Below are 22,397 nucleotides of genomic sequence, written 5' to 3' on the forward strand. Positions count from 1 at the left end.
GTACAGAGCCATAATAATCCAACATGCATACAGACTGTTTCGGATTGTTTGATCCTCATCAGTGCATGGCATGGATTAATTTGGCTCTATGGAGTAGGGCTTGTAAACCGAGAGGTACAGACTAACCAGCAAGCTCATGGTGACCCAGAACTCATTGGAGTGTGTAAGGGACTACAATGGTCCTAAAAGCCCCCTTACTAAGATGTTAAGAAAAACAAAAATTGCTTTCCTAAAACAGAAAAAATTTGCGATAATTCAGGTTGGAGTGAGCTCGAGATGTCTCCCAGAGCACCACTGCTGAATATATGCAAATTAACCATTGTACCCTTAGAAGCTAAACACACCTCCAGAACCGCTGGAATGCAATGATGTGTCAGCTTGTTAAATTGTACAGAGCCATAATAATCCAACATGCATACAGACTGTTTCGGATTGTTTGATCCTCATCAGTGCATGGCATGGATTAATTTGGCCCTATGGAGTAGGGCTTGTAAACCGAGAGGTACAGACTAACCAGCAAGCTCATGGTGACCCAGAACTCATTGGAGTGTGTAAGGGACTACAATATATTTTTAAGTTAGCCAATAAATGGTATCATCCTGATTCAAAAATTATTGCTGGCACAAAACTGATGATATACGGTATGTAGATTGCATGAGGTGACCTAGATGCAATATTTTATGCAATATGACTTCTGCATACATTGCACATGAGCTGCATATATCAATGCAATCTTGCAGGGGTTGCTTGGTCGGCTTGTGTGGCAGAAAAAGTCGCTGCAGAAGTCTGTTTTTCTAGTCAGTGTGTTTTAAAGATCCATTTACTTATTGCCTCCCATGCAGTGCTTCAGCCTCTGTTTGCATTCCACTGCAGAACCAAACTTGCGGTCCGTGGAGCATGTGAACAGACCAATGTGAACGGAACCATTGGTTAACATTGGATTGGTTTAGGATCCGTTCTGTTATGATCCGCTAATGGACCATTTTTAGTGCCAGTGTGAAACAGACCTTAGGAAAATATGGGACATAACTATAGACGCCAAACCTTTTTACTTTAATAAATTAAGCCTTGAATCATTTGAAATATTTGAATAGATGCAGTAAGCTTTTACTTACCTTGTAATGTTGAAGCAGTCCTGAACTCAAAATAGGTAGTCTTCATCTACAGTTTTATAGCACTACAAGACTTCACAAAAGCACAATTTTTCAGAAACAATTTTTTTTTTAAACTTGTAGGTTTGCATTGGCTGCAGGCAGGAATTCTGTGACTAAAACAAGATCATTCTTCAGCAACCCTCCTCCCCTTCTCCATCTCGTTGTTACACACCTGTAGATTCCACCATCCCTCCACTTCTCTCCCTTGTGTTATTAAAGTTGATTAACAAGATTGTAAGTAAGGAGTGTTTATATTAAGTGGCCAGTCGTTCTACCCTTGTTTTTTGTTTTTGTTTTTTTTTTCTGTTCCATGCCTCTGTTTATTTAATTTGAAAAGCTGCACCATTTGGGGATCTATGTTGAAAATGTTTACAATTCATGCCTGACTCACAGTAATTTCTAATATTTCAGAATAAGGTATTTATACCATTGTTTGCTTGATTTTAAGGTTATCATAGAAATTTGCAAATGGAAAAAAGTCCTGATTCTAAATGTACCAAGTATAACACAACCACAGTCTAGTTTTACCATGAATGGTAAGTAAGGAGTCGGCTAATAGACCCCTGTGTGAGGGTGGCTATTGGTTATCCCCTTATTAAGGGGTTGCACATATAACACCATAAGTGTTCCTCAGTGTATTACTCCAACCCCTATTTTGGTCATATGGAGGTGGGAAATAACGCCTCTCCTTAATACTAGGGCATGGCTTCTTTGAAAGGTACACTCCTCCCCCATTTTAAAAGAATCCATGTGGGATGGTATTGGCCAAGGATGGGGGAGGGGGCACGCTTATAGGCACTGCCTTCCTGGCTAATACCAACCTGCATGGTTAGGGTTATGAAGTACTCAATAAGGCTTGATGGGGTAAAGGGTAGGGAAGAGGGAAGAACTCTGCACTTGGGTGGCTTTGATTAACATATTCCACTTAACCTGTCCTTACAATAATATATTGAGTTAAAAGGAATAGAGCTTGGGAATCTTAAATTCGGTGATTTGAGTGTCAGAATTACACTGATGTGTTCATTAGAGCCTAAATCCAAGCAGAAATAAAACCTAAAATATGAAATTAGCATCAGTGATTTTCAACATTGTTTAGTGTCTTTCTTTGGCTAATAAAGTTCTAAAAATATAAAGTTTCATCAAGGTTTCATCAATGTCTCTACTGTAACTGGACCCAAACTTTTAGACTTCTGACACCAGTAAGTTATGTCTGCTAAATTTAGATTTTTATGATTTAGGACTCTTTCACACTTGCCATCTCATCCACGAATTTGACTTTGTGCATGCGTTACTGACATGGCATGCACAATGGGCGTCCATTTCAGAGCGAATTAGCAGCTCTAGCACAAATTAACCCAACAGGAAAGTGCGTGCATTGTGCAATAAAGTGTTCCCACGCTCAATACATCCAGGGCCGGATTTAACATAAGGCACTGTAGGCATGTGCCTACAGGTGCCTCATGATGGAGAGGCAGCTCCCTCCCTCATTCCCTATGCAGAGTCCTGATCAGAGTGTAAATGAGAGGTTACCCATCCAACTCTCTGCATTCCACTGACGAGATCTTCCTTCGGTCAAGGGCACCTCTAGCTACTTAATACTGAGGTTCCTCTTGCTATCTTATACTAAGGGGCAAGTGTAGCTACCTACGATGGGCATGGTAAGTAAGGGATAAGTGACAGGTGGGCCAGCCAGCACACTTGAGGTGCAGTTCGATGGTGGATTGCTTGTTCATAGAGGGCGAAGTCTAAGGTACCAAGAGATCTGTGCCTATAGGCTCCTGTGATGTAAATCCGGGCCTGGTTACATCTCAACACACGGGATCACGTTCTCAACTATAAACGGTAACATTAAAGTCTATAGGCTATCATGTTACCATGTGTGGCATCATAACTGACAGCACCGCACATAAGTGTGAAAGGGCCCTTATGCTTGTTACTTTGCAAAGCATCATGGGAGCTGAGTATCTTGAAAGCCATGGGTGGTCTGTAAGGCATGGCCCACAGCAGCAACGGGGGAAGCATACAAAAGAAAGAAAGACTATGAAGTTTACTGTCTGTTCGAGTGTGACATTAGTTTTGCATGGTAATTTTTCCCTCTGGGGAAATTACCATGTAGCTCAAGAAAAGAAAACATCCAAAAGATCCTAATTGAGCAGTACTGTGAAAGCCACCATAGAACTTTATTATTTTCTTTGTTTCTGGCACAACCCCTACCCCAGCAGCAGGAATTATGGAGAAACTACAGCATTCATTGCCCGTGTGACCCAAGTATAGCTCCACTCGGAGATCAGTGTTGTGACTAACAGTAGGGCTGCAACCTGAAAACTCCACCCCATTCTTGGCATGAAGCAATGTAAGAGCTGCCTCTTGACTGCACAACCAATCCCTGCTTCTATATTGCATAATTTAAAGTATGAACAGAACTGTGATCATGTGACTAGATTGATAATCAGTCAATATTGGTGCAACATAACAATGTTCTTCTTATTTGGCTGGATGTTGTGTTTACTACTTTTACATCATTTTAGTCTGTAACGTTGGATGGAGTTACTTTGTCACCTTCTTATGTACCCAGCAACCATAAGTTGCCTTAAAGAGAACAAGATAATCATTCAGTGGACATCATACATTTATTCTACACACCAAGAACCACAATTCACATAATGAGATAATGGAAATTAAGAAATGTTTCTTTCATGATACTGATATAAAGACATTTTCAGCTGATATAGCCAGAGCTGTGTTCACCAGATCTCTTAATCCAAACATCAGGCATGTCTGGTTTGCTGTTTGGTAGGACAACGGGATGATCATCATCTTGGTTGGACTGCATTTTCCATAACATATTAGACTGTTTTGAAGATGAAGGTGAATCAAATACAGTTTCCCTTAGAGCCAGTCTTAGAGTTTCTCTCTTGCCATTTAAATGACCCCTTTCACTGTGACATGGAGAATCAGGAACATCAAGAATATCGGGTGAACAGCTGGTTGACTCAGCCAGCTTAGAGCTCTGGTCAATATCACTAAGGCAAGTTTCATTTGAGTCAAGAGCATCAAATGAACTAGCTACAGAACAGAGGCATCTAGAATATTCATACATGCGGATGCTTCTGTCTGGTGAATAATGGACAGGGCTGTCATCTTTAGGGTCTTGCAAACTGTTGGACCGGACCTTCTTATTGTGAACATGAACATCATCCACCACAGATCCATTCCATGTCTTACTGGTCATTTTTTGACAGATGCATTGTCTACATGATTCTCCAGGCTTCTCTGCATCATCCCCATAACTATTTTGTCTGTAGGGAGAAGATGTCTGTAGAGCAGGGCAATGAGTAAAAAGTTTGTGGCCACTCGGGTTATCCTGGATGTCTTGGGCTTGATCTTTTTCAATACGCTGCTCTTTCATCCGGGAACACTTATTTTCTGATAACTGCATATCCTCAGAGAGAATAGAAGGCCGCTTAGAGAGCCTACTAGTAGTAGTGCTGTTGTCAAAACTGTCACTCAGGTTTCTAGCTAATGGCTGTAGTTCATACTGCTCATTTTCTGTGTTTCCTTCCTGAACTTTTCTAAGTCTGCTCTGCTTTTCATGTGCACCGCAAGCAAATGTGCCATTTAGCCTTTGGTTATCTGGATATTCCTTTATAATGTTGACACAGGGCCATAAAATTTGCCCACAGTTTTTCTCAGGGCCGAAAAAACAGCAGAGGGATTGGAAAAAAAAGCTAGCAAACCCACAACTGATGCATTTTATCATCATTATAAATATCCCGAGTTTTCTATATGCCAGTACAGTGGCTGGTAGCATGATTACTCCAGCAGAAAACATGGCAGAGGCTCCCATGGCAGTGGCACAGCTAATTTGTTTTAAGGAGAATGCGACACGACTGAGACGGTCGGAATGTGGGCACAGATGATATGAAATGCAGTAATTGATTGTGAAGTCAACAGAGAGGCCTACCGCAGCTGACACATACAAAGATTCTACAACATTTAGTTGCCATTCTAAAAGGACTAAGAGACCCACAGTAACCAGAACTGATCCTTCGATGGAAGCAACTGAAAATAAACTGAGTAAGACGTTCCAAGTGGTTAGCAGCAGAACCACAAATGAAATTGCAATGGAAAAGCCAGTTATCATCATGATCTCAGTACTCAATGTATGCTGGAGATTAAACAGATAAAGTTTGCTAGTAAACCAGCCATTCTGAAGACCTGGAGGTGCGTTCTTTATTTCATTTCTCAGCCATTGATTCAGAGTATTGTAAAATACCTTTGTCTTGCTGTAATTGAAGCTGTAGTGATATGTGGTTTGAAATTCCAGAACTAAAGCTGTCAAGTTGCCTTCTGCATTAAATCTGGGCCCAAGGTCATAAGCCTCGAGTCCGTCTCCCATTTGTTCTCTAACCATCATTTTTATGCAGTGGAGCAGCAAGTCACTAGGATAGGGAAATGAAAACTGATTACAACAAAGGTTGTGGTTTTGGTCACTTTGTGAGCATTGCCGGCTTTCCATCCACCGATGGAAGTCTTCCATAAAGCAAATGTTTGGCTTTTTCTCCTGATCAGAATAGTAAAAACTTTGGTTTCTCACTTTATTACAAAGTTCCAGAAGCCATCGCTGGTCATCAGCACTGAAGATGGCAAAACTAGCATCCATTACAAGTGTTCCATTTACTTTTGGGTTGAGATGGTCCCCATTGTCCACTGGCTTGATGCCCCATATAAGTCTAATTGGCATATGTTGCCCTTCTCCATATTCCTGATGTTCAAACATGAACTGGTGGCAGTATTCAGCATCGTATCTTTCAAAAGGGTGACTCAAGCGAAACATCTGAACAGACGAAAGATCTGAAGATGGTAACCTTAGTTTAGGGTTCATACAAGCAATATAGGCTCCACCTGCAGCTAGGGCAGCAAACCAACAAATCCAAATGTATCGAAATTTTATCACTCCACAAGGAAGGAGTTTCTCAAAAAGTAGTTTGGATGTTTCCGACAAGGTACTTCGTAAACTTCCTAACTTTTGGTATAGAGACAGGAAGATCCTTTTATGTCCATTGCTGGTCCAATAATCCTCTGATTTGTATTTGCAATTGACCTTAATATATCTCTCATAAAGGACCATAGTGGCAGGCAGCCAGGTTAACATGAATACCATATTTACTAATACTGAAGTTCCCATGTATATAGAAAAACACCGAACAGAGGTAATGCTGCTCAAGTAACTGCCATAAAAAGCAGCTCCAGTAGTCAAACAAGATACTAGCATAAGATACACATAGTGATGCATAGTTTGTTTCACCCATTGTAGCATACCAGCTGCCGAGTGTTGTATTTTGCTGAGGTTCCATAGGTCAAAAAACACAAAGGTGTGATTGGCACAGATACTACTGAGGATAATAACTGCTATCAAATTAACAAATGGGAAGAAAGTCATTCTAAAGACCAGCTTGTAGATAAAGAAAGAAATTGTAAGTGAGCCAATGACGGACATCAGGACCATAAACGTAATAAAAAAAGAATGCAGGTAAAAAGACATAGTTACAAAAATAGCTAATATCCCCAAAACTGGATACACAGTATCCAAAACAAGATAGTGGTGAAAGAGTCTTTGCTTCAGCCCCAAATCCATCCCAGTGATAGCAGTATAGTTATCAACAAGTTCCCACGACTCTAAGTTTTCCACGTAAATGTTCATCATTTCTGGCCCTTTCTTGACAGGTAAAAACAGAAGGCTGTACTTCAGAGATGGGACCTGGTAGTCTGTGGTCTGGGGGCTGAGAAAGTCCCTGTCCACTAAAAAATGAAGCAGCTGATAAACTGCGCTGGATCTTGTGCACTTTTCAGGCACTTTGGCACATTGGGAATGCTTTTCCCTTTCTGATCTTGAGCCTATGCAGGCTGGAGTAAGAGCACCTCGATGATAGTCTGGAGCACAAGAGCGGAGTAGAACCAATGTGTGAGAGATGTCACTTTGTGTAATTTCCATGCAGGAAGACCGGTTGTACAGAACTGATATATAGTTTCCAAGAGACCAACTAGGACAACACTCCTTGTTATCATTGCGTTCACAATGCTCTGAGAAACTAGGGTGAGAACGAATCTGCAAAAGAAAACACAGTGAGAAACACATGTGTACAGTATGGACAGCCTACACCTTTATTCATTTACTTGTTACTGTACAAAACACATATGTATGTCCATATGCAGTGCTTTGGGTTCATTATAAAGCCCTTAGGTTAGTTTACAATGATTTTAATATATGTATTCTATGTCATGTAATCCTTGGCTTCCTGCTATTCGGACCTCAGAAACCTATCCTATAGTTCCTGTTGAGCAGAAGTAGTCTTGATGAACTGCTGTTAGGCCTACATCAATGTGTGCTGTTGGAAAGTTGTTATATTTAGCCATGAATAATAAGGTCATTTAATACAGTATGTCAGTTAAAACTAATGAGGTGGACAGCAACAAAGCTCAACTCACAGCCAGCATGAGTATAAATAAATATTGTGAGTATTTGCTAAAGACATGACAAAGATATAATGTAATTACTGTATTATACTGGTAATTACTGTATGTACAACGTAAACTCGTAAAGTGAACCTGAGGCGAACCTAAGGGTAAAAGAAAGACATTTACCTAAGTAAAGGGAAGTGTCTGGATACTCCGGAGACTTCCCACGTCCTCCTCCAGACCCCCGGAACTTCCTAGGACCCTCCTGAAGATTGCTACAGCGCTCCTCTTCTTGCACTAGTGTGGCCATACTGCACCTGCACGACTACAGCCATGGCTGCGCAGCGGCACAGAGCCCTTTACGCATGAGCATACACAGACACAGCCGTACTCACACAGATGCAGTATGGCTGCGCTCATACATGAAGAGGAGCATGGTCACCATCAGAAATTTGACAGTCTCTTGTCGGATTTCTTTCAGGGGTCCATGCATGGAAATGGTGGGGTCCAGGTGGATGTGGGAAGCCTCAGAAGGATCCAGAGGCTTCCCTCTTTTTAGGTAAGTATCTGATTTTTACCCTTCGCCCTGGGATACACTTGAAATATTTCTGTCTGAAGTAGTTCTAGTCACATACAGTAAATCATTGCTAATTAATGTAATCACTCCCAAAGGACATTCCAAGCCTGTTGAGTAACAAAAGAAATTATCAGAAATGTTCAGTAGTTCAACTTTCACTAATTGCTGCTAACTTATGATAGTTACAAGTGTTGAAAGGACTATCCGGGCACAGCCATGTGAGACTCACATCTAGTACATTATAAAATAAAATAGGCATTTTTAAGATTAAAGGGGCACTATGACGAAACATTTTAAAATTTAAAATATGCGCAAACATATACAAATAAGAAGTACTACAGTAGGTAGTAGAAATCTGACCGAAGCGACAAGTTTTGGACTAGTCCATCTCTTCATGGGGGATTCTCATGGATTTATTTATTTTCAAAAGCACTTAGTGAATGGCAGTTGCTCTGTCCAATTGCCAAAAAACTGTGCATCATTAAATCCTTTTTAGGGAATATCTTTATAAAGAATAAAAGCCTTGCTGAGAATCCCCTATGAGGAGATGGACTAGTCCAAAACCTGTCGCTTCTGTCAGATTTCTACTACCTACTGTAAATGACAGCAACATAGGAAAAAAGTAAATTGTGGCTCATTTTATTCTGGAAAAAACGTACTTCTTATTTGTCTGTTTGCACATATTTTAAATTTAACAATTTTTCACCATAATGCCCCTTTAATGTCTGACACAATCACAAGGGGAAATGTTCATACATGTAAATGCAAACAAAAACACTTTGGAAATCACACAGGGTTGCTTTATTAAATTTAACTCAAGAATGGCACTGATTCAGCACACTGTGGTAAAATTGCCATGTGCAGGTAGCGCACAGCAATTTTACTGCTACCAACACCAGAGGAGCACCACCCATCAACCTATTAGCGCCATGCGCATTACTGAGATAATGTGCGTGTTGCTGTGGTAATGTGTGGTGTAACGCACCTTGGCCCATATGCAAATACATTTTCTCCTGAGTTTTCCCCCAAAAGGAATTTTTCAGCACTTCACAGTTAAGAGTACCAAAAATAAGGTTTAAAAAAAGTGAAAGAAAATAAATTTCAAACTTATTTTGAGTATTTTCTTTCTTGCTTGTGGCTTAAAAAGTATTTTATTGATAAAGTGTAAAAAATATCTCCTGAGACAAAATTCTTGAGAGAAGTTAATTGAATAAAAGCCCCTTATGTATTTCTTTCTTTATGTGTAAAATAATGTTTCAACACTTTCTAAGCAAAGCAGTCATTCAAAATAAGTTGTTCCTGACTAATGCTGTGTAGGCACTTGAAAGATTAATGAAAGATCACAGACCAATTTTACCCCCTTCCATGTAGTATGAGAGCTATACTCTACACAGTCTATTCTATTGAGCTGAACTCCCCATCAGATAAAATTTTTTGCAAGATGCTGCACACACAGATGCTGTACACATTCAACAGATCAGTACCTGCAAAAGATCAATCCTGCAAAAGATCAGTTCCTGCAAAATGCATTCATAGTCTATATCTGCAGATCTCATACACACCTTGTTTAACGGACATTCATCTGCAGATCAGATCCACCAGGATGGATCTTCAGATCTGCAGATGATTGTCAGATCTGCAGATGAATGTCTGTTAAACAAGGTGTGTATGAGATCTGCAGATATCATAGACTACAAATGCGGATCTTTTGCAGATACTGATCTGTAGCAGATACTGATCTGTTGAATGGGTACAGCATCTTTGTACACATTCTGCCACATGACTGGAGGACACGCGGCAATGCAGGGGGAGGGGGGACTGCAATGCATCGTGGCTCTGCCCTGTTATGCTGTGGCCATGCCCCTGCATGTGGCCCCGCCCCCTTGTAAGTCTCTTATGGCAGATGGAGGAGGCTTGCTATACCAAGAGTCCCTACTCCCCACACCTGCTGGCCAATACAATCCACCTATCACTACCTACCTGCTACTACACACTACCTATCAGGTTGTGATTTGACATGTGAAGGCACAGGGAAGTAAGAGGGGCCCAGTAGGTTTGCCCAGTATGGGGCCCAGAAAATTCTGATGGCGGCCCTTTCTCCCTGTGTCTACGTTCAATGCCCATTCCTCATTGGTGCTGGTTGGGAGGACACACAAGTGTTGTCAACAAGAAATGGACATGGCCACAAGGAGAGCCAGCCAGAGCAAGGCTGAGTGTGCAATAATGTATAGAAGCAGTGAATGCAAAAGACATGTCATCGTTCAAAAACATTATTTTTTTACACCAACCTTCTCTTTCTCTATGCGGCACATAGATTGGATTGCTTGTAGATTCCATAAGCTGCCAGCAGTTTTAGACATGAACACAAGTTTGGAGTAGCTCCTTGCTGCAATACAGAAGACCTAATTCTGAGCAAAACTGTGTAATTTTTAAATGTCAGATAATTTCTTATTTATTAGAGTTTTAGAGATCTATGTATTAACCATCTATATATCTAAAAAACTGTTGTAATATGCATGGCGTGGATGCAGCTGCTGTGCGCATATAAGCTGTGCATGCGCAGCACCTGAGCCTATGTTGTGCATAACCCAGCATAGACAGAGCAAGCTGCAGTAAACCGTGCACAGCCATGCTGCCTGCCACCCACAATTCCAACATTACCGCCGCACGTGCAGCCACTGGGGGTATCAGGGGTTACCCGCACATTGATGGTGCCCACACTAAAGCCGAGGAGGGGGGTGGGGGATTCTGTATGGAATCGCAGGTTTGCTGGTTAGTAATAAATTACAGTATTAGGAAAGCATTTGTCATTGTTTTTCATGTAAGAGATTTTCATAAATAAATGAACAACTAAAATTTACAAGCAGCTGTATGCACATGCTCATTTTATGACCTGGGCAGGAGTGATAAGATTAAAGAGCTGTGGAGTCGGTACAAAAATCATCCGACTCCGACTCCTCAGTTTATGAAACCACCGACTCTAACTTTGACTGCAGGTACCCAAAATTGCTCTGACTCCGACGCCTTAGTCTAATTTTTACAAAGGCTATGGATTTGGTTCAAAACTCATCCAACTACGACTCCTCAGTTTATTAAAACCACCGACTTCGACTCGGAGCCCAGGTACCTAAAATTGCTCCGACTCCAACGGCCCTGATTAAAAGCATGGTGTATAAGTAGCTGTAACAACCCACATTCCATGTCTGCCAACCTGGCCTATACACTTGCCCACCTGCCTATTTCCTTATACCTCCCCAACCTGCAATAATCACTAAGCATATCCTGTATTTGCTAGTCTAAAAATAGCAGTGAATATGCTGTATATCACAGTGCAGAAAGCTTGGGTCCATTTATTTGAACTGATATCTCTTTTGCAAAGTGTACATTGCTGCAATTCAGACAAAATGACAGTAGAGACTTTTGTTCTGTCATCAGCCACTCCTGTGACTCTTGTGTTTTTACATCATGTGATGCAAAATAATCATGGATAGGACAGGGGATTCACAGCCCTATTGCAGCAATACACAGAAGTATTTTTTAAATTTACCAGTGTGACCATCTCACAAGATGCAGAAAGCAGTGTTTCTTGTGGATAGGCTGACAGTCACTAGGAAATTATTTTTAGCTTTGGCATGATGACATTAGGACATATCCCGTGCCATAAAATGTATTAATGTACTGTAGTTACCAAATGACTTTTAGGGTTCCAAATGCCAGTAGGAGGAGGGAAAGGTAATATGACTATGATGGGCTTGAAGCTGTTAGGAGTGAGGACCTGGGTACCGATAATCCAGTTTCAACTGCAAACTGATTAAATAAAAATGCATCTGATTAAGTAAAAATTCATTTCAGGCATCCCTCATCTTCTGTACATTTCAAAACATGGGCAGGAAGCAGTCAGCTGCTTTAGAATTTATCTTCCAATTGCCTCCCCTCTTCATAGGACAGTACCTGCACAAATTGTCACAGTCTATCAGAACAGGGTGGGATTTACACCTGTCCTGTCCATGGAAGTAGCACACAGTCCGATGGTAATGAAGCCACTTAAAGCCAGGCTCTCAAGGAATCACATCTTTAACCCACAACAGGACAAAATGCTATACAAATCTTAGCATTGTTATTATCATCATCAGAAATAGAGTTTTTAAAACGTTTATACACAATGATATCTATATAAGGCTGATCACTTTAACCTCTTGCCGACCGCGTCACGCCAGTAGGCGTGGCCGCGGCGGCAGCCCCAGGACCGCCTAACGCCAATTGGCGTAAAGTCCTGGGGCTCTGTTTTGCAGGAGATCGCGCGCAGGTTGCGCGCGCATCTCCTGCTTGGGGGGCGGAGCTCCGCCCCGCCTTCAGTCTCCGAGCGGCTATTACCGCTCGGGAGACTGTTAGACGGCGTGATCGCCGTCTATTTACTCTGTGCAGCGCTGCGATCAGCAGCAGCGCTGCACTGGGGACAGCCGTGTGACACGGCTGTCCCCCTGGGGGACAAGAGAGCGATCGACTCTCATAGGCAGAAGCCTATGACAGCCGATCGCCGTAATTGGCCGGCTGTGGGGAGGGAGGGAGCGAGGGAGGGAAGGGGTTTAAAGGAGCAGTGTTTTTTTTAAAAAAAAAACACAAACATAAATATTGATTAAAAAAAAAATAAACATGGGGGGAGCGATCAGACCCCACCAACAGAGAGCTCTGTTGGTGGGGAGAAAAGGGGGGGGGGGAATCACTCGTGTGCTACGTTGTGCGGCCCTGCAGCTTGGCCTTAAAGCTGCAGTGGCCTTTTAAACTAAAAATTGCCTGGTCACTAGGGGGGTTTAGCCCTGCAGTCCTCAAGAGGTTAAAAGATATCTAAAACATACTTTTTAAAAACTGTTTTTTATTTTAAATCGGTAAGTTGTCAAACTGCTCTGCTTAGTTACATGTGGGCAGTTGTGTATCGTTTCATGTTAAAGAGTACCCTTACCTGAATAGAGGGAAGCCACTGGGTAATCCATAGACTTCCCCCATCCTTCTCCACCGGGCCGCTTCAGCACTGCGTCCCCCAAAAGACCTTAGACAGGCCCTTAATGATGGCTCGCGCATGTGCATTAGTACGGACCTGAAGGGCTCGGCTTTTTAGGTCGCAGCCAAGAAAGCCAGTGCATCTGCGCCTGCACACAGCAGCAGGAACCCCATCTGACTCAGCTTTTTCACCAAAGCCTGAGTGGGTCCATGTTACTGTGCAGGCACAGTGAGGCCATGCGCCCTCAAGCTTCGGGGGTCTCGGCACTGGAGCAGCCTAGCGGAGGAGGATGGGGAAAGCGTCTGCAGGATCCAGAGGCTTCACTCTCCCGAGGTAAGTATCCACAATATTTGTTTGCAAACCTGTCAGGTTAGCTTTAAACACCCTCTGATCACACATTCAGCTGCCTAACAACTGAGTAGCATAGGCGTATTTATTTTATCACTTGACACACAGCATTTTCATTACCGAGCCGTTCCTTGTTTCCAGCTATGGGAGTAGTCTGAAATATAGCACAAAGGCGATGTCCCAGTAATTGCTGGCAACTGGAAGCTCTATGTACAGAGGCATACATATAAATAACACATTAGCGTCAAGCTTAAATTCAGCTAGAAGCTTTAAATAGCTTTTTATGGTTGTGACAGGTCACAGGTTAACCCCTTCAGGACCACAGTGCTAAACCCCCCTAAAGACCAGGCTGTTTTTTCTTTAATTGGCCACTGCAGCTTTAAAGGGAACCTGAAGCGAGTAAAATTATTTAAAATAAACACATGACGTAGCTGCAAATTAATATTACGTACCAACGTCACCGTCAGTTCCTCTCAGAAGCTCACCATTTGCTTCTTACAGTGATCCCTTCCAGTTCTGACAATATTTTGTCAGAACTGAAATATTCCAGTTGCTGTCAGTTATATATCAGCAGCTGTCAGTTAAAACTGAATGTTCAAGGTAATGTCCATGTTTCCCTATGGCTCAAGTGGGGCGATATTACAGTTTAACAGCGTGCTGACCAGCAAGCTGTTATGGGGTAATGGACATTTTTAATATGGAGGACGGAGAATTCCATTGATCACAGTGGACAAATGGGACGCAGGAGAGGAGAAAGAGATTGAGGAGTAGACTACACAGGAGGAAAGAATGACCTGTGTATGGTTATTTTGACTTTTTATTTTCAGTTCAGGTTCTCTTTAAGGTTCTCTTTAAGGCCAAGCTGCAGGGCCGCACAACACAGCACATGAGTGATCCCATCCCCCCCCCCCCCTTTTCTCCTCACCAACAAAACCCTTATCTTTTTTTATAAATATTTATGTTCACTTTTTAATAATTATTTTTTAATATTTATTTTATTTTTATTTATTTTTTAAACCTTCCCCCCCCCCCGGCCGGCCAATCCTAGCGATCAGCTGTCATGGGCTTCTGCCTATGAGAGCCGATCGCTCTCAAGTGCCCCAGGGGGACTGCCGGACTGACTGTCCCCAGTAAAGCGCTGCTGCAGACCGCAGCGGTGTACTAACAGAAAAGACGGCGGTTTTGCTGTCTAACAATCTCCTGAGCTCTGCCCCCCCCCCCCCAGCAGGAGATGTGCGCACAGCCTGCGCGCAATCTCCTGCAAACTGCAGCCCAAGGACTAGATGTCAATTGGTGTTAGGCGGTCCCGGGGCTGCCGCCGTGGCCACGCCCATTGGCGTGGGGCGGTCGTATAGTAGTAAAGGAAAGAATCTAAAGGTAAAGTCCAATCAAAGTAGCAAGGAAAAATCCACAGCACACACAATCTTTTTGTTTATCCTCCTGGGATTACCCAATTATATGAAATACAATACAATACAATAACATTTGTAAAGCATGTTTCTCCCATAAGACTCAAAGTGCATATGTCTCAGATCAATACAGGGTTGCAGGCTGAAATGTGTTACAGAGGAGATAGTCAGGTATTCATAAATGCCAGACTAAACAGGTGGCTTTTCAGATTGGACTTAAATGCTTCCAGGGACGGGGCAGCATGACAGTTTTGTCAGCATTTATTTTAGCCAGTTATCATTCATCCACCCCTGAAGCTAAGCATGCGTTTATTTGTGGAGTAGGCTCTGTTATGCCAGGTTTGAAAGATAAATAGAGCTGGGAGTCATCAGCATAGCAGTGATATTTTTCCAAGTGGCAGCATGTATACCGTGAACAGCAAAGGGGATAGTATCGTGCCCTGGAGTACACCATATTTCATCACGTTTAATTGTTATCCACTTACACAACATTTATTTTAGGCATTATATAGTTAACAGGTCAAACTGCGCAAAAGGTGGATCAGCACATCACCAGGCCGCCTCTGAATGGCCTTGAATCAGAGGTGCGCCGAGCCCCCCCAGAAACTGCAAACGCACCTTGAACCCAAATGGAAGCTCTGCATATACACCAAAAGCAAAGCTGTTAAGTGGGAGCAGCTGACCAAAAATGAATTAAATTAGTACATGGCAAGAAAATGAACAGCGCTACTTAAAAACAGACAAGTGCCTACCTGCAAAAGAGTGCAAAAGCTTTGCTTTTGGTTTTATATGCAGAGGTTCCGTTTGGGTTCAAGGTGCGTTTTCAGTTTCTGGGGGGGCTCAGCGCACCTCTGATTCGGGGCCATTCGGAGGTGATGCGCTGATCCACCTTTTGCGCAGTTTTCAATTTTCGAATTTACTTGATTAGCCACACCCAGGCTATGCATATACATAGGTTAGGATTTAGTTAGTGTTAGGTTCCCTCCCATAGAGGATTGACTTCTTCGCAGTGGGAGGGGCGAGTATTTAATAGGTTGCATGCAAGCTGTTACGGAAACCAACATCCTCCAGTGGTAGACAGGTCATGTGTATGCTAGGTGTGTATTTTATGCCACAAGTGGGGCTTGCACTCTTTTGCAGGTAGGCACTTGTCTGTTTTTAAGTAGCGCTGTTCATTTCCTTGCCATATAGTTAACAGGTGTTAAGTTTTGAACTGTAAGACTTTAGAATGTAAACATTTACTTATGTATTGTATCTCATAAATTATCTCTTCTCATCTGTTTTATCTCATGAATGAAACAAAATTCTCTCATACGGGTCCATGTACAATAGAGTTGCACAATTGCTCATTCACTAAAGGCAGCCATACATCAGGCGAATTGGTGGCCAATCAACCATCCAATTCGATTATTCTAATCGGTTGAAAATTGGTGCCATTAAGTGCATGCCAGGCCGACAATGTGACCAATTTTGGCCCAAAATTGGTCGCATTAATTGGTTGGACATGCTGCAAGATGTAGGGCTGACCGCGGGCACGACGGTAACGGGAAGTGATATGAAGATGAGCGACAAACTCGACAAAACCGCAGACGCTGTCCTCCCTAATGTTTAATGTACAGCCCAGTGCACTCAGTACACCACCTGTCCGCGGCTGCCAGTTGCTCCAGGCTGTCTCCGCCATCCATACACACGCCCCACATTGTTGCCTAGCAACACAGGCCCATGTGTGATGTCACACATGAGCCACGTTACTAGGCAACAAGGGACAAGTAATGCGTAGAGTGCACTGGGCACCAGGGGCACATTTAACATTAGGGGGGACAGCATCGGACCAGAGAGGCAGCAGATGCGGTGTCACAAGGCCAATTTTGGATCAATTTCAGCATGAAATTGATCGGGACTCGGTCTGTATGGGAAGCTGAAAGATCTCTCTCTAATCAAGTTCGATTAGAGAGAGAGAGATTTGTCTCTTGGTCAGGGGCGTACCTAGAAATCCCCGGGCCCCCCTGCAAAAAAAAAATCCGCCCCCCACCTCCCTAGGGGCGGTCAGGGACTTTTGTGGGGCAGGAGGGGTCGCAGCATAAGAGGAGAGCGTGGCCGCAGATCTGTGGGGAGGGGGGACATTCCCCCCCCCCTCCCTCACCTCGGGCTCTCCTCTCAGCGCTCCCCCTCCTGCAATCATTGGTGGCAGCGGGCAGGCAGCGGCGGCAGCAGGCTGAACACATACCTCCTTCTCGCCGGAGGTCTTGCGATCTCTAAGAGCTTCATGTAACTTCCTGTGTAAACAGGAAGTTGCTCTTAGACCTCCGGCGGAGAGCCCAAGGTGAGGGAGGGGGGGGATGTCCCGCCTCCCCACAGATCTGCGGCCATGCTCTCCTCTTATGCTGTGACCCCTCCTGCCCCACAAAAGTCCCTGAGCGGGCTCTAGGGGGGCCCTGGGCCCCCCTCGGTGGCAGGGGTCGCATCCCCTATTGTTACGCCAGTGCTCTTGGTTGAATCTGCCCATCATCGCTAGATGTATGGCTACCTTAAGGGTGCCCAAACATTACTTGATGTCACGTGCTTCAGGCACTCAGGGTGATAATTCAAAAAGACGCCAGGCACAGGAGGAGGCCAGGAGCATGAGCAATAGCATGAGCCTGCACCATTTACATGGGGGGTGGGGGCTGCCAGGCAAGGGGCGGCTCTTGGATGATTTGCAATAGATTTCAGCAGTGTGTTGGCAGGCAACAGATCCCTCTCTGATCAGATTCGATCAGCAAGCATCTATCTCATGATTGACCTGATGGCAGTTGGACAGGTGTATCAGTACCTTAACATTTCAACAACACCACCATGTTTTAATATGACCCTAGACAAAGACTGCAGATTTTGTCATGCTACAGCAGACAATTAAAACAAATCCAGCTTTCTTGGATCACTTATGGTTTCCAGTGTTTGTCATGGTCTTCATCTTAGTTCATTAACCCTTTATCGGCTCCCTGGAGGAGCAGAATTATTCTAATGGCAAATATAGGTAAGTTCAATTCATACAGCAGAAGGAATGGCAGCGCTTTCAGAAACTCATACCTGAATGTTTTAATAGTATACAGGCGCGGAGCTAGGGGGGGTCGGGGTAGGACAAGTGCCCCGGGGCGCCTGGTCCCCGAGGGCGCCCTCAGCCTCGCTGAGCTGCGGGTTTTTATTTTTTTTTTGCAGCGGAGGGGAGCAGCGCAGAGAAGAGGGAGAGCTGTGCGGACGGTGGGGAAGGGGGGCCATATCCCCCCTCCTTCCCTCACCTTAGGTGCTCTCTCTCTCCCTCGCTGTCCCCTCCAATGTCCGGGTGGCTGGCCTGGCAGCGGCGGGCGGAACTCACCTCCGTCTCGCTCCAGCGCCGGGCGGAAGTTCGAGTGCGCAGCCGCTGCTCTGGTCTGGACCAGACCAGAGTAGCGGCAGATCCATCCGGCGCTGCGACGAGACGGAGGTAAGTTCCGCCCGCCGCTGCCAGCCTGAGCCACCCGGACATTGGAGGGGACAGCGAGGAAGGGAGAGCAGCTCTTCTCTGCGCTGCTCCCCTCCTGCTAGGGAGGGGGGACACCTGACCTGGCTACCTACTCTGGGCACATATACCCCTGGCTACATATACTGGACATATATCCCTGGCTACCTACTCTGGGCACATATACCCCTGCCTACATATACTGGGCATATACCCCTGGCTACCTACTCTGGGCACATATACCCCTGGCTACCTACTCTGGGCACATATACCCCTGGCTACCTACTCTGGGCACATATACCCCTGGCTACCTACTCTGGGCACATATACCCCTGGCTACCTACTCTGGGCACATATACCCCTGGCTACCTACTCTGGGCACATATACCCCTGGCTACCTACTCTGGGCACATATACCCCTGGCTACCTACTCTGGGCACATATACCCCTGGCTACCTACTCTGGGCACATATACCCCTGGCTACCTACTCTGGGCACATATACCCCTGGCTACCTACTCTGGGCACATATACCCCTGGCTACCTACTCAGGGCACATATACCCCTGGCTACCTACTCTGGGCACATATACCCCTGCCTACATATACTGGGCATATACCCCTGGCTACCTACTCTGGGCACATATACCCCTGGCTACCTACTCTGGGCACATATACTGGGCACATATACCCCTAACTACATATACTGGGTACATATACCCCTGGCTACATATACTGGGCATTTATACCCCTGGCTACATATACTGGGCACATATACCTCTGGCTACATATACTGGGGACACATACCCCTGCCTACATATACTGGGCACATATACCCCTGGCTACCTGTTCTGTGGACATCTCTACCCCTGGCTACCTGTTCTGGGGACATCTATACTGCTGGCCACCTATTCTGGGGACACCTATAGACCTGGGGCTACCTATTTTTGGGCAAGCATTGCTGTCAGATTGAGTGTATTTTGGGGAACTGCTGCCAGGTGAGAGGTGTCTACCATATTAAGGGGACATTCTGCCTATTTATGTGAAATGCTGTCTATTTATGTGCCTCATGACTGCTGAATTTGTCTTGTTGGGGGCCTCATGGTTACTGAATTTGTCTTGTTGGGGGCCTCATGATTTGTTGGGGGCCTCAAGATCGCTGAATTTGTCTTGTTAGGGGCCTCATGATTGCTGAATTTGTCTTGTTGGGGGCCTCAGGATTGCTAAATTTGTCTTGTTGGGGGCCTCATGTTTGCTCATGATTGCGGAATTTGTCTTGATGGGGGTGGGGGGCTCATGATTGCTGAATTTGTCTTGGAACATGCTGGAAGGTACATACTGAGGGAGGGTGGGTGAGCGTGAGCCTGCTAACCTCCATGTACATTTGAAGGGGCGTGACCAAATGTGGAGTACCCATAACCACGCCCACATTTGGTCACGACCCTTCACCTTAGGGGGCGCATTAATAGTCTTTGTCCCCGGGCGCTGAAAACCCTAGCTACGCCTCTGATAGTATAAGATGTGCAGAGCTCCAATACTCCTGGACTAAAATACACACCAACACTCATTGCAGGCACAAAAAATGGTGGAACATAACTTCAGTAAGGGGTGAACATATACCTGAATGAATTATCTGCCACAATGTGCACAGCGCCAATGACCACTGGACTAGAATACACACCTAGCTTCTATTTTTTTTGTGTTTGCAATAAGTGTTGGTGTGTATTTTAGTCCAGGAGTATTGGAGCTCTGCACAGCTTATACTATTAAAACATTCAGGTATGAGTTTCTGAAAGCGCTGCCATTCCTTTTGCTGTATGAATTGAACTTACCTATATTTGCCATTAGAATAATTCTGCTCCTCCAGGGAGCCGATAAAGGGTTAATGAACTAAGATAGAGACCATGACAAACACTGGAAACCATAAGTGATCCAACAAAGCTGGATTTGTTTTAATTGTCTGCTGTAGCATGACAAAATCTGCAGTCTTTGTCTAGGGTCATATTAAAACATGGCCCCAGCCCCAATACTATCTGCACAGGTACAGAACCCTTGCTGCGACGTGCATGCGCAGAAGGGTCCAACTGACGCCACTGAACAAGGATTACCAGGGCTGATAGCAGGTGAATGGAGCCATCCGGGAGGACAGCAAGGAGGCAACAGTAGTCACGGGGCTGGAGGAAGCCCCAGGTAAGTATCAATTTTTTTACCCCTCCCCCCTCATCTCAGGTTACCTTTAAAATTGTAAATTTAAATAATAAGCTGTGTTTCTTCTACTTGTATTTACATACACTTTACTAACCTGGGGGGCCACAGAAAAAGCCCTCTACTCCATCCTTCTGCTCCACCATCCTACGATATCGCGTTTCTATCCTGGGTACTTGAAACAGTTTCTCATTTCTTTGGATGAAATCCAGGTCATCCAGACTGCAAAAGAAATATATTACCATATTCATGGCTTTTCAGTTATGAAACATCCATATTTAAAGCTATTCTCCATGGTAACAGTTTGAATGTACTGTAATGCTAGAACTACACACCAGTTTCAGCACACTGGCAGTGCTTTGCTAAGAAACTGGTACAGGTACAGAAACTGGAGCAGTATTTCAGCAGTTGCCCATAACACCCAATCAGAATTCTTGCTTTACTCAGCAGACAGAATCTGATTGGTTCTTCTAGGCAACTGTCCCTCATCTGATCAAGTTTCTTTGTAGACTGTCATGATAACTCATTCCTAGCCATATGTAATATGGAAATAAAATAGTTCCAATGCCGCACAAAGGATGTAAAAACTGCTTCGGGACTGCCCATAGTAAATTCTACACTGCACTTGTGGCTGGCATAGATTTTACTACCCGGGCTCCAATCCCACATTCCAGCTGGCACTGAGCTCAGCTGTGTAACGACAGCTGGCTCCTAACCCTGTGATAGCTGTGAGCCAATCACAGTGACCAGGAAGGAAAAAAATGAAAAAAAAACAGGCTCTGATCCTTAAGGAGAGTCAGGTCGATTTGGCATCTGCTCAGAACCATGGCAGCGCCTGATTTGGGTGCCGCCATAGACTATAATTTTAATTATAGCTATAGTAGCGCAGTTCTCTAAAGTTACTGTAATTGGGGTGCCGGCAATAGCCAGACCCTATATTACGTGTCTAAAAGGACAAATTAGGTAATCAGTAGGGGAATACATTTGTTGGTCAATTGAGAAGAAGTGCAAAGATCCAGCACTCAAGGACACTGCAGCAGGGGACAGGACTTGCCTGTGAGGATTATCTGACTGTAAAGTAGCTGGTCCCTTTAAATGGTGTGCTCAAGCCCATGTGCTAGTAGCAGTCGTATTGTAAAGAGGAGGAGAGGTGAGGCTGGCACTGCGATTGTGGGTTTATTGGCAAAAAAATATAAAAACACTTACAGTCAACAGGTACAGGTACACGCTATCAGCGGCTAGGTGGGCGCCAGGTCGGGATCCCCCTGCATACGACTGTTTCGCGGTGAACAAGCAGCATCAGCGCAAAACTGTCATCTGCAGGGGGATCCGACTCTGGTGCCCAGATTACCTTGTGCAGGAAGAGCTGTCTCTCGGCTTCTCTCTGCGCCCAAATTACAGTCGCCGGAAACTTACGTAAGCTCCTTAAAGGATTTACCAGCCAACTGACATGAAAGCTGATTTACTTACCTGGGGCTTTCTCCAGCCCCTTGCAGCCGACTGTCCCACGCTGACAGCTCCGCTCTCCGCCGCCGTCCCGGGCTCCCCGTACTGTGCAGAGGATGACCTCGAGGTCGTCCTTACTGTGCCTGCGTGAAGCGCTGCTATCAATCAAGCCCATGTTGTACACGGCATACTGCGCAGGTGCAGTAGTTCTGCGCCTGCGCAGTAAGCCGCGGACAGCGTGGCCTTGATTGACAGCTGCGCTCGTGCAGGCGTAGTAGAGGACGCCTGGCGAGACACCGTGAGGGGACCCCGGGCCAGCGGCGG

At 44.6% G+C, this 22,397-nt stretch overlaps 1 protein-coding gene across 1 annotated transcript in view; it reads right to left on the reverse strand.

The window, feature by feature from the left end:
• Nucleotides 1-3,765: 3,765 nt before the first annotated feature.
• Nucleotides 3,766-22,397, reverse strand: part of DISP2 (dispatched RND transporter family member 2) — a 104,163-nt gene continuing 85,531 nt past the window's right edge. Inside the window, exons 6-8 of the mRNA XM_068253398.1 lie at nt 20,725-20,849; nt 10,479-10,576; nt 3,766-7,263 (exon numbers count right to left, since the gene is read on the reverse strand). Of these exons, the coding sequence (XP_068109499.1) occupies nt 3,874-7,263; nt 10,479-10,576; nt 20,725-20,849 (3,613 nt within the window). The 3' untranslated portion in view covers nt 3,766-3,873. The remainder of the gene's footprint in view (nt 7,264-10,478; nt 10,577-20,724; nt 20,850-22,397) is intronic.

The sequence above is a fragment of the Hyperolius riggenbachi genome, chromosome 9 (assembly GCF_040937935.1).
Source record: "Hyperolius riggenbachi isolate aHypRig1 chromosome 9, aHypRig1.pri, whole genome shotgun sequence".
NCBI lineage: Eukaryota > Metazoa > Chordata > Amphibia > Anura > Hyperoliidae > Hyperolius > Hyperolius riggenbachi.